Source organism: Lithobates pipiens, unplaced genomic scaffold (genome assembly GCF_037356315.1).
Source record: "Lithobates pipiens isolate NorthernLeopardFrog02 unplaced genomic scaffold, aLitPip1_a1.2 Scaffold_19, whole genome shotgun sequence".
NCBI lineage: Eukaryota > Metazoa > Chordata > Amphibia > Anura > Ranidae > Lithobates > Lithobates pipiens.
Genome location: NW_027507764.1, coordinates 595,709,910 through 595,722,988, shown reverse-complemented (window position 1 = coordinate 595,722,988; position 13,079 = coordinate 595,709,910). Strand labels below are relative to the sequence as shown.

General features: G+C 51.3%; 1 protein-coding gene across 6 annotated transcripts in view; it reads right to left on the bottom strand.

Annotated features, from left to right (window-relative positions):
* The window catches only part of LOC143997825 (uncharacterized), an 82,037-nt gene that overhangs the window by 24,574 nt on the left and 44,384 nt on the right, over window positions 1-13,079 (bottom strand). For 5 of the 6 annotated variants that reach the window (XM_077493645.1, XM_077493650.1, XM_077493648.1 and 2 more), the window contains 3 exons: window positions 8,782-8,907; window positions 7,303-7,412; window positions 642-700 (listed from right to left, as the gene is read on the bottom strand). In XM_077493645.1, the coding sequence (XP_077349771.1) occupies window positions 642-700; window positions 7,303-7,412; window positions 8,782-8,907 (295 nt within the window). The remainder of the gene's footprint in view (window positions 1-641; window positions 701-7,302; window positions 7,413-8,781; window positions 8,908-13,079) is intronic. The other variant, XM_077493646.1, reaches the window with a different exon arrangement.

Genomic DNA, 13,079 nt, shown 5'->3' with positions numbered 1-13,079 from the left:
CCCCCCTGTCCCTCATATCCTGTCCCCCCTCATATCTCATGTCCTGTCCCCCTGTCCCTCATATCCTGTCCCCCCTCATATCTCATGTCCTGTCCCCCCTGTCCCTCATATCCTGTCCCCCCTCATATCTCATGTCCTGTCCCCCCTGTCGCCCACGTTCCTCATGTCCTGTCCCCCCTGTCCCTCATGTCCTGCCCCCCGTTCCTCATCCTGTCCCCTCCCATACCTCATGTCCTGTCCCACCTATCCCCCCCCCCGTTCCTCATGTCCTGTCCCCCCCCCCATAGTTCATGTCCTGTCCCCTCTGTCCCTCATGTCCGGCCCCCCCCTTCCTCACCCCCACCCCTGTCCCTCATGTCCTGTCCCCTCTGTCCCTCAAGTCTTGTCCCTTGTGCTGAGTACCTACTCTAATTCCTTATGGGTGAAACGCGTTGGTGAGTGTGGTATGTTGGGTGGACACAGAATGTATGAATTATTCCCTTTGGATTTCATGGAATAAAACAATATGAAGAAGATGAGATGGAGAGAGACGCTCGCCTTTTTATTTTACTATTTATTTTGTATTTTAAAAAAGGTAAATCCGGAATCCCAGACTTAGATCCCAGCTCTGAGCTCCCATCCCCCGCACACACTATACTCACTGCAGGCCGGTCACCGATGTGGACAGATATCCCCGAAGATTGCCGAAAACACCACCGAACTGCAAGAGAAGTCCACCGTTACATTGTATATACATTATATAACATTGTATATACATTATACATCATATAACATTCTATAGAGCGGCCCCCGGGGGCCCCTCCATATACTATATACAGTAATGGGAGAGGATCAACATGACAACCCCGCCGTCATCACTCTTCTCCTACAGCGCTGGAGTCCAGGGTTCAATCCCCACCACACCGATCGTCATGAAACGTCCCTCTAATACAATCAAATGAAGCGACAGAATTTGACACGGACCTGAGCGCCTCCGCTATGGTATATGTCAGAGCTATATACATACAGTATATACAGTATATGGGCATCCAATAAGATCTTCTCCCTTTAGCTGCTGACATCCAAATCTCTGATTGGAACCCAAAATCCCACCAGACACAGAAAGGGTTAATCCCTCCATTCCACCAATCACTGCTTCAATGAATGGGCGAGCACTGCCATCTAGTGGTGGAGGGAAGGTAGTGCAGCCACAACGAAATTGGGCGTCTCAGTGCTCTCTGTACAGCACTGCGGTATATGTCAGAGCTATATACATGTATAATGATAATAATAGTGTGTGACTGTGGGGGGAGGGGACATTAGAGTGTAAGCTCCTCTGTACAGAGACTGCTGTGACTGTGGGGGGGGGGGGACATTAGAGTGTAAGCTCCTCTGTACAGAGACTGATGTGACTGTGGGGGGAGGGGACATTAGAGTGTAAGCTCCTCTGTACAGAGACTGCTGTGACTGTGGGGGGAGGGGACATTAGAGTGTAAGCTCCTCTGTACAGAGACTGCTGTGACTGTGGGGGGGGGGGGGACATTAGAGTGTAAGCTCCTCTGTACAGAGACTGATGTGACTGTGGGGGGAGGGGACATTAGAGTGTAAGCTCCTCTGTACAGAGACTGCTGTGACTGTGGGGGGGGGGGGGGGGACATTAGAGTGTAAGCTCCTCTGTACAGAGACTGATGTGACTGTGGGGGGAGGGGACATTAGAGTGTAAGCTCCTCTGTACAGAGACTGCTGTGACTGTGGGGGGGGGGGGGGGACATTAGAGTGTAAGCTCCTCTGTACAGAGACTGATGTGACTGTGGGGGAGGGGACATTAGAGTGTAAGCTCCTCTGTACAGAGACTGCTGTGACTGTGGGGGGGGGGGGACATTAGAGTGTAAGCTCTGAAACCCTGCTATCTGCTTTTCATGTGTGTCTTTAAAAATGCTGGTATGTTGTTTTTGCTCAACAGTCTGTAGATCTGTCCACATTACAATGCTTTATTATCTCCCTTGTCTTATCCAAAATTATGGTCCGTCTAACTTTAGTGCCCTCTTGCTAGTCTGTTTCTGAAGATAGAATTTTGCCCTGTTAACCAGCCAAGCTTTATTACCTCCTGAGTGATTATTGAAATCCACCCATCCCCCACCCCTATCAGTATAAAGATGAGCTTCTTTTTGGGGGAAGCGATTGCAGGGGGCACACTTGCAACAGGGGCTCTTTCTCCAAGTGGGGGGATTTCTATAAGTGGAAGCACTTCTGACTCTGCACTTCAGTGAATGCACAAAGGAAAGAAACACAAGAAAATACTTTGAAAAACACCAGACAGACACCAGGGGACCTCGTTTTACCCTTTAGCTCTTTCTCCTTGTAACATGCATTCTCTACCACTCCTTCTGACAGCTCTGTCCTCTATACTAAAACTATCTCAACTCCACCCCTCTTCTCCCCCCCCCCCCCCATAGCATATATATATATATATATATATATATATCACCCTCACTTCTGTCCTCTCCTTATTACTGCACCCACCAACTCCTGCTAATTCTAAATCCACACACACTAAAAATCTCCAAGACCCTGGGCCATGTCCCCTCATATAAATCCCCCTCCCATATTACCCCCTTCACCCTCCTGCTTCTCCTAACCTCTGGAGATATATCCCCAAACCCCGGACCTCCATCATTAAACTGTACCCATCACCCTGCACCCTCTGGCAGCAGCCACAATCAACACAATTTAGTTCCCATTTCTATTCTTCCCAAGACCAGACTCCCTTTCTCTTGTGCCCCTCGGAACTCCCGCTCTGTCTGCAACAAACTCACCTCTCTACATGACATCTTTATCCCCAACTCATTTAACCTACTCGCCATCACCGAAACCTGGCTCCACGAATCAGACACTGCGTCTTCTGCGGCCCTCTCCCATGGTGGTCTTCTCTGGACTCACTCCCCCAGATCCAATGGACGGAAGGGAGGAGGTGTCGGAATCCTTCTAGCCCCACATAGCACCTTCCAGGTACTTCACCCACCTCACTCTCTGTCACTCTCCTCTTTCGAAGCACACTGCATTCGTCTCTTCACCCCAATTTCTTTAAGAATAGCCGTGATCTACAGGCCCCCTGGACCAGTATCAACATTTCTTGATGACTTCTCTGCCTGGCTACCCTACTTTCTTTCTTCTGAAATCCCCACAATCATTCTCGGGGACTTTAACATCCCTATTAATACTAACACTTCTTCTGCCCCTTCCAAACTTCTCAGCCTAACCTCCTCCTTTGACCTGAAGCAGTGGTTACACGCTTCTACTTACTTTGAAAGCAATATCCTTTTCCTCGTTTTCTCTCACCTTTGCACTCTATGCAACCTCTCTAACTATCCATTCCCTCTCTCTGATCACCACCTTATTAGTTTCACTCTCTCCCTCTCCTCCACCTCCTTTCCCTCCAACCGCATTAAAGTTACCCGCAGAAACTTACGTCATCTCAAGCCTTCTCTTCTCTACTCTGCTACTGACCACCTCTATGGCAAAATCTCACCCCTATCCTGCACCAACCCCCCACTTCTGTCTACAACGCTTCACTTCTGGCCTCTCTGGACTCACTGGCCCCCTCACTACACACAGAATTAAGCCCTGGCCCCTTCAACCTTGGCAAACAGATGTCACTAGAAGTCTGAAAAAACATAGTCGTGCCCATGAGCGCCTGTGGCGCAAGACGAAGTCTCAGAGAGATTTCAACCAATATAAATCTGCCCTCCAAAATTACAATTCCAGCCTCCTCTCTACCAAGCAGAACTATTTTATCACTCTCATCAGCAACCTATCATCCCGTCCCCGTCAACTCTTCTCTACTTTCAACTCTCTACTTCGTCCTCCACCCGCCAACTCACTCACTGCCCAGGAGATCGCCAATCACTTCAAACAGAAGATTGATACAATTCACGCGGAGATCTCTACTGTTCTCATACCCTCCACGCTTTACACATCATGCCCACGGGCACAATCATTACTTCCCTCTTTCAACCCCACCACTATAGACCAAGTTGCTAAACTACTTGGTAATGCCCACCTTACCCCCTGCCCTCTGGATCCTGTTCCCTCACAAATGTTACGTTCACCCTCTGGATCTATTCTACACTCTCTAACCCACATCTTCAATCTCTCCCTCTCTTCTGGCATCTTCTCCAACTCTCTAAAACACGCACTTGTCAGACCCATAAAGCCCTCACTGGACCCATCCAATCCAAACAACCTATGCCCCATCTCCTCGCTCCCCCATCTCCTCGCTCCCCCATCTCCTTGCTCCCCCATCTCCTCGCTCCCCATCTCCTCACTCCCCCATCTCCTCGCTCCCCCATCTCCATACTCCCCCATCTCCTCGCTCCCCCATCTCCATACTCCCCCATCTCCTCGCTCTCCCATCTCCTCGCTCCCCTTATTATCCAAACTCCTCGAACGTCTGGTCTACAACCGACTGAGTGTCCTCCTCGCTGATAATAGCCTTCTTGATCCCCTTCAGTCTGGATTTCGTCCTCAACACTCCACAGAAACTGATCTCAAGACTAACAAACGATCTACTAACAGCCAAAACCAATCAACATTATTCGGAACTCCTCCTCCTGGACCTCTCTGCTGCCTTTGATATGGTTGACCACCCCCCTCCTTCTCAAAAAACTTCACACCTTTGGTCTCCATGACTGTACTCTACGATGGTTCTCTTCCTACTTATCCAACTGCACCTTTAGCGTTTCTTACAACTCTCCTTCCTCCTCTCCTCTTCCTCTCCTCCTCTCCTCTCCTCTTCCTTTCCTCCTCCTCTCCTCTTCCTTTCTCTGTTGGGGTCCCCCAAGGTTCTGTTCTTGGACCTCTCCTATTCTCCATCTACACCTCCTCCCTGGGTCAGCTGATGGCCTCCCACGGCTTCCAATACCACCTCTATACTGACGACACCCAAATCTACCCCTCAGCTCCCTCCCTCTGCCTCCTCACCTATCACTAATTTACTATCAGATCTATCAGTCTGGATGTCACATCACTTCCTCACACTCAATCTATCCAAAACCGAACGTATCATTCTTCCTCCTCCATATGCCCCTTTCCATTCCCCTGATCTCTCGGTCAAAATCGATGGCACAACCATAAGCCCATCCCCCCCATGCCAAGGTTCTAGGTGTAGTCCTGGACTCTGAACTCTCCTTCAAGCAACACATCCAATCACTGTCCAAATCCTGCCGCCTCAACCTCCGCAACATCTCCAACATCTCCGAAATACGCCCCTTTCTAACCAATCACACAACAAAGCTCTTAATTCACTCGCTGGTCATCTCCCGCCTCGACTACTACAACTCCCTTCTGATTGGCTCATCTCTACATAGTCTATCGCCTCTTCCAGGGCCGGATTAAGAGCCTCATGTGCTTGGTGCTGAGGATTTTGGTGGGCCTTTTACTGGGCACCCTTCTGCTTTCCAATAGCCTGTGCTGGCGTGCGCCCAAACTCAAAATTGCGCCACCGCACAGGCATAACACTAGGGAAGCCTGGCATTTGATTTGCCAAGTTTCTGTAAGGGCCGTGCATCGGCGGGCACTCCAAGCTGAAAGAGTGCAGCAGCGCAGGCCCAACACTATGGAAGCCCCAGATTTCTGTAAGAGCCCCGCAATTGGCGTGCCCCAGGCTTCTGTTAGGACTGCTCATGCAGTGCCCATTATCAACCCCACCACCCTGCCTAGGCGGTTCATGTGGAATGCAGGGCCCGTCAGGGGAGATCTCTTCCCGTAGGCCCATTGCTTTCCATGTCCTTTTTGGGTGGCTGGGCCTATATTAAGGTAAGGGCCTGGAGCTGCAGCTCCAATAGCCCCTATGTTAATCCAGCCCTGACCTCTTCAATCCATCATGAATGCCGCTGCCAGACTCCTCCACCTTACCAACCCCTCTGTCTCTGCTACTCCTCTCCACCAATCCCTCCACCGGCTTCCGCTCAGCCAAAGAATTCAATTCAAAATACTAACAATTACCTACAAAGCAAATCCACATCCCGGCCCCCCGCTACATCACTGACCTCGTCTCTCAATACCAACCTACTTGTTCTCTTTGTTCCTCTCAAGACCTCCTGCTCACTCATCACCTCTTCCCATACTCGCCTCCAGGACTTTTCCAGAGCCTCTCCAATCCTATGGAACTCCCTACCCCAATCTGTCCACTTATCTCCTACTTTATTGGCTTTTAGGCGATCCCTGAAAACCCTTCTCTTCAGAGAAGCCTCCCCTCCCCCACCTAACAACTGTATTTTCATTTTCTCCATCAGCTCATCCCCCGGTTATTACCTTTTTTGTTTCAACTTGACCCTCCTCTCTAGATTGTAAACTCTAAGGAGCAGGGCCCTCTGATCCCTCCTGTATTGATTTGTATTGTAACTGTAATGTCTGCCCTCATATTGTAAAGCGCTTCACAAACTGTTGGCGCCGTATAAATCCTGAATAATAATAATAATAATCCCACCAGACACAGAAAGGGTTAATCCCTCCATTCCACCAATCACTGCTTCAATGACTGGGCGAGCACTGCCATCTAGTGGTGGAGGGAAGGTACTGCAGCCAAAACGAAATTGGGCGTCTCAGTGATCTCTGTACAGCACTGCGGTATATGTCAGAGCTATATACATGTATAATGATAATAATAGTGTGTGACTGTGGGGGGAGGGGAGATTAGAGTGTAAGCTCCTCTGTACAGAGACTGATGTGACTGTGGGGGGGGAGGGGAGATTAGAGTGTAAGCTCCTCTGTACAGAGACTGATGTGACTGTGAGGGGAGGGGACATTAGAGTGTAAGCTCCTCTGTACAGAGACTGATGTGACTGTGGGGGGAGGGGACATTAGAGTGTAAGCTCCTCTGTACAGAGACTGATGTGACTGTGGGGGGAGGGGACATTAGAGTGTAAGCTCCTCTGTACAGAGACTTATGTGACTGTGGGGGGGGAGGGGACATTAGAGTGTAAGCTCCTCTGTACAGAGACTGATGTGACTGTGGGGGGATGGGACATTAGAGTGTAAGCTCCTCTGTACAGAGACTGATGTGACTGTGGGGGAGGGACATTAGAGTGTAAGCTCCTCTGTACAGAGACTGATGTGACTGTGGGGGAGGGGACATTAGAGTGTAAGCTCCTCTGTACAGAGACTGATGTGACTGTGGGGGGAGGGGACATTAGAGTGTAAGCTCCTCTGTACAGAGACTGATGTGACTGTGGGGAGAGGGGACATTAGAGTGTAAGCTCCTCTGTACAGAGACTGATGTGACTGTGGGGGAGGGGACATTAGAGTGTTGGCTGTGACACCCACCAGCTCGGTTACCTCTCGGGATATCGGGGTCTCCGGTTGGCCGTCTCCTCGGATTGTCCCGTCTGTGGAGCGGAAGGCAGAGATGGCGAGTCGGGCCGGGAATGTTCTGGCTTTCAGGAAACACAGAAATGTCACATTTTATGGGTGGAACATGCTGAGCCTCTATGATTGAAAGAACTAAAAAAAAAATGAATGAAAAGGGGCGGGGCTAGGGACAGTCAGGCTGGGGGAGGAAAGAGCTAGATGATGCTGGACGTCCTCCAGCCAGGAAATGGGGCGGGGCTCAATCTGACTTGCTGCAGCTTCTAATGCACATGGTGAGAAGCTCACAGTGTGCAGTGATATCGGGGGGGGGGGGGGGTACATCTGTGCAATGGAGGTCAGATTTAAAGAGCCATTTCACCCAAAACTAGTGATTGAGCTGAGAGAAGACATCGGGGTCTCTTTATAGAAGCTTCGTTGGACGAATGTCACTCACACCTTCCTGCCGGCTGGATGAATGTTCCCCGTATTGTCTGTAATATCTTCTGATCCTCGGCTCCATCTAGTGGACAGAATGTGGTATAGAATTCTGAGACGCTCCAATCACAGACTGTACTGTGTTTTGCCCACTAGATGGAGCCGAGGATCTAATATGGAGAATATGAGGAACGTTCATCCAGCCGGCAGGAAGGTGGGCGGGACCTTCGTCCAACAAACGTTCTATAAATAGACCCCGAAGACTCCGCCCCACAATTATCAGAGGAGCCGCCCAACAGCCAATCAACAGAACGGGCTCAGGGGTCCGATTATAAAATACATTGCTCAGTCTGTGCTCTTCAGTCTTGTATTTATATCATTGGACCCCATTGATCGCTATGTGTACAGGGTCAGTCTGTGCTCTTCAGTCTTGTATTTATATCATCGGACCCCATTGATCGCTATGTGTACGGGGTTAGTCTGTGCTCTTCAGTCTTGTATTTATATCATCGGACCCCATTGATCGTTATGTGTACGGGGTCAGTCTGTGCTCTTCAGTCTTGTATTTATATCATCGGACCCCATTGATCGTTATGTGTACAGGGTCAGTCTGTGCTCTTCAGTCTTGTATTTATATCATCGGACCCCATTGATCGTTATGTGTATGGGGTCAGTCTGTGCTCTTCAGTCTTGTATTTATATCATCGGGGCCCCATTGATCGCTATGTGTACAGGGTCAGTCTGTGTTCTTTAGTCTTGTATTTATATCATCGGGGCCCCATTGATCGTTATGTGTACGGGGTCAGTCTGTGCTCTTCAGTCTTGTATTTATATCATCGGGGCCCCACTGATCGTTATGTGTACCGGAGGAAAGCCCCCTTCACAGAGCAGCAGGAACAAACCCCTCTGCCTGATGATAGACGGACATGGCTGAGAGTCACTGAATGAAAAGGAATTTGGTTTGATAGATTACTGATTGACAAATAATAAGCAATCAATGATTACATCCCATAGGATTACCTGAGACACAGCCGAGGTGCGGGTGGAAGTAGAGGCTGAGGTGACAGTGACAGATGCGGGGCCCGGGGCCCATTGTACAGGAGCTGAGCGGGGGGCAGTCCGTGTCCCGGAGGCAGGATATCAGATCTGCAATCAGAGAGAGGGAAACCTCACTATATACCGTATACAGCAGTGTGTCCCCCTCCCCCCTCATCCCATACTATATACAATGTAGCGCTGGTGAACTTTACTTGTAACATTGTATGCATTCCCCGTCATTCCTCCTCACCTATAGGATATCCCTTTAATCCCGGGGCGCCAATGACTGTCATTGATTTGTGAGCCCATCCCAATGGATTGTGGGACTAGTAGTCTTTCTGACCAGCGATACCGTTACATAACCTGAACATCGAACATTTGTTGTCAGACTTTCAACAAATGTTGGCTAGCAGGTTCTCAAATTTTCCGACAAACAAAACTTTGTTTGGAATTTCCGATCGTGTGTACACAAGTCAGTCGCGCAAAAATTCACGCATGCTCGGGAATCAAGCAGAGGGATCCGCACTGGCTATTGAACTTCCTTTTTTTCTCAAGTCTCGTCGTACGTCTTGTACGTCACCACGTTCCCACGTTCGTAATTGTTGGCCAACATTTGTGTGACCGTGTGTAGGTAAGACAAGTTGGAGCCGACATCCTTCGAACAAAAAATCTGCGGTTTTGTTGTCGGGAAAGTCCGATCGTGTGTACGGGGCATTAGAGTGCGACTACCTGCATTAAACATTTAACCCTTATTGTCCTTACAGGTCCTGCATCAGGTGGTAGCCCACTGTACATAAATGTGTATTGTACCTTCATACTGTTAAACTGTTCTTAAGCTGTCATTTGGGGAATTCCGCTTCCGAGTCCGGGCTGTGAACTCGGTTGATCTATCGCCCTCTTTTGTAAATCAATACTACTTTGCTTATTCCACTAAAAGCTGAGATAATACAAACATTGTGACTTGTGTGACGTGTCATTTAAAAAGTTGCTTGTGGAAAGATGTCTGAACCCAGAGTGTCAGGTGGGTTGGAAGATCCACAGGCTCACGATGATGCAGATGAGCAGGCAAATCCAAGCAGTCCTCAAGGGGGTTGTGCTACATTGGGGGGCTCGTCCGAGGATCTATTCTGCAGTCAACCTAGACAAGAGCCCAGATCCGCGAGGGAGGAAGCTTCTGTGGCTGCGGTCACTTGGGGCAAGGCCCAGGCAGCTCGGGTGGAAAGAGGTGTTCTAGAGATCTCAGGAAGTGAATGCACTGAGAGGGAGATTCGACAGTGGGTGAGAGCCCTGGTCCCAGGACAGAGGGCCTACATTGTGTGATATGGAAGCTGAGCACGACCTGGACCAAGTCAGGGTGTTGCTGAAATGCCAGGAAGAAATACCTGTGTGCTTTCAGGTAGAAGAGGTACGCCTAGCCAAGGAGTGACTGCCAGTGTGATCCCGCTAAAAGTGGGCGGGGGGGAGCCTGTTGAGAGGCAACCATTGTTGAGGACCCAGGAGAAGGGCTCAGGATCTGTTGGGACAGACTCTCATGGGGGTCAGTGCCCCTCCCGTATCCTTCTACACTGATATGAGATGGCTAGTTGATAGCCTAGTGAAGTACGGATCTGGAAATGCCAACCAGAGCTCTTGAAGGTTTTTCTCAGGGCAGTTGCCGACCCCCATGGGAGGAGATGAGTTTGAGACCTGGATGAGTCCGGCCGTGGAGGAATGGAGTGTTTCAGAGGCCGTGAAGAGACAGCAGCTCAGTGAGATTCTTCGAGGCCCCGCTGCCGGTGTAATCCGAAATTTGAGAATGGGAAGGGAACCTGTACTGCCATGGACTACATACTGTATTTATTGGCGTATAACACGCACCCCAAGTTTAGGAGGGAATTTTAAGGAAAAACCTTTTAGGAGGGAAATTTAAGGAAAAAAAAAACTTACATTTAAATGCCCATCAATGCAGCCTTATCAGTGTCCATCTAAAGCCTCGTCAGTGTCATTTGCAGCCTTGTCATGCAGCCTGTCCATTATTGCAGCCTTGTCAGGCAGCCTTGTCCGTCATTGATGTCAGCTAATGTTTTTAAAAATGGCGCCCCCGAGATGTCCTGTGTATCTCGGCAGCGCCCGGAAGTTCTTGGCGGCTTTCGGCCGCTCTCAGACCTTCTCGGCGGCTTTCGGCCACTCTGGACGGCTTTCGGCCGCTCTGGACGGCTTTCAGCCGCCTCGGCCCTTCTCGGCGGCTTTCGGCCGCTCTGGACGGCTTTCAGCCGCCTCGGCCCTTCTCGGCGGCTTTCGGCCGCTCTGGACGGCTTTCAGCAGCCTCGGCCCTTCTCGGCGGCTTTCGGCCGCCTCGGCCCTCCTCGGTGGGTTTTGGCCGCTCTGGGTGGCTTTGGCCGCTCTCAGCCCTTCTCTGCAGCCTTCGGCCGCCTCGGCCCTTCTCGGCGGCTTTCGGCCGCTCTGGACGGCTTTCAGCAGCCTCGGCCCTTCTCGGCGGCTTTCGGCCGCCTCGGCCCTCCTCGGTGGGTTTTGGCCGCTCTGGGTGGCTTTGGCCGCTCTCAGCCCTTCTCTGCAGCCTTCGGCCGCCTCGGCCCTTCTCGGTGGCTTTCGGCCGCTCTGGACGGCTTTCAGCCGCCTCGGCCCTTCTCGGCGGCTTTCGGCCGCCTCTGCCCTTCTCGGCGGCTTTTGCGTCAGTGTCATTTGCAGCCTTGTCATGCAGCCTGTCCATTATTGCAGCCTTGTCAGGCAGCCTTGTCCGTCATTGATGTCAGCTAATGTTTTTAAAAATGGCGCCCCCGAGATGTCCTGTGTATCTCGGCAGCGCCCGGAAGTTCTTGGCGGCTTTCGGCCGCTCTCAGACCTTCTCGGCGGCTTTCGGCCACTCTGGACGGCTTTCGGCCGCTCTGGACGGCTTTCAGCCGCCTCGGCCCTTCTCGGCGGCTTTCGGCCGCTCTGGACGGCTTTCAGCAGCCTCGGCCCTTCTCGGCGGCTTTCGGCCGCCTCGGCCCTCCTCGGTGGGTTTTGGCCGCTCTGGGCGGCTTTGGCCGCTCTCAGCCCTTCTCTGCAGCCTTCGGCCGCCTCGGCCCTTCTCGGTGGCTTTCGGCCGCTCTGGACGGCTTTCAGCCGCCTCGGCCCTTCTCGGCGGCTTTCGGCCGCCTCTGCCCTTCTCGGCGGCTTTTGCCCGCTCTGGGCGGCTTTCGGCCGCTCTCGGCCCTTCTCTGCGGCTTTTGGCCACTCTGGGCGGCTTTCGGCCGCTCTCAGACCTTCTCGGCGGCTTTCGGCCGCCTCGGCCCTTCTCTGCGGCTTTCGGCCACTCTGGACGGCTTTCGGCCGCCTTGGTCCTTCTCGGCGGCTTTCGGCTGATCTCGGCCCTTCTCAGCAGCTTTTGGCCGCTCTGGACTGCTTTCGGCCGCCTCGGCCCTTCTCGGCGGCTTTCGGCCGCTCTGGGCGGCTTTCGGCCCTTCTCGCGGTTTTCGGCGGCCGTGAAGGTCCGAGAGCAGTCGAAAGCCACCGAGGCGGCCGAAGGTCCAAAAATCGTGCAGAAATCGCAGAGGATCGGTGTATAACACGCACACGCGATTTTCCCCACACTCCGATAAATACGGTAGATACTTTGTATGCCGTATTCGGAAGAGTTGAAACAACTGCAGATCTGATGTACAAATTTATTGACACTCATCAACAAAAGGGGGAGAACCTCTCTGGGTACATCTCCCGAGTAGACAGAATGTTACACCAGATTATCCTTAAAGGGGGTATCAATCCCAAGGACATTGATCAAGCTAGTTTAGACCGGGTTTTACAAGGAGCCCCGGCCAAACCATCCCATTGTCTTGACGTTATTACTGGAAAGAACCAAGGTGGTACCTACACACCCGGAATTGATAAGAGAAGTGCGGGAAGAGGAAGCTCTATTGAAAGAAAAGAGTCAAGGAACGAGAGGATAGGAAGAAAGTAATTGCCCAAACTGTCCTTGTAGAAGCAGGTTCTTCAGGTGAGTACAGTGCAACTGAGTCAGAACCAGTTGGACCGGCCATCCCCGATACTAACAAGCCAGTGAGCGAACTCTGACCCACTGAGCTGATGGCTCAGGTAGCTCAAGCCCAAACTCAGATGTATCTAGCTCTAATGCGAGTATTGGAAACCAAAGCAAAGGTCCAGGAACAAGGATTTCACCAAGGAGGGACAAAACTTTCCAGAAATGGTAGGGATGTGGAGAAGTTGGACACTTCCGGGGCAGAGCGTCCCAAAGCTGGAATTAGTCCACAATTACTCATGGAAGTTTTAAAAACCTTATA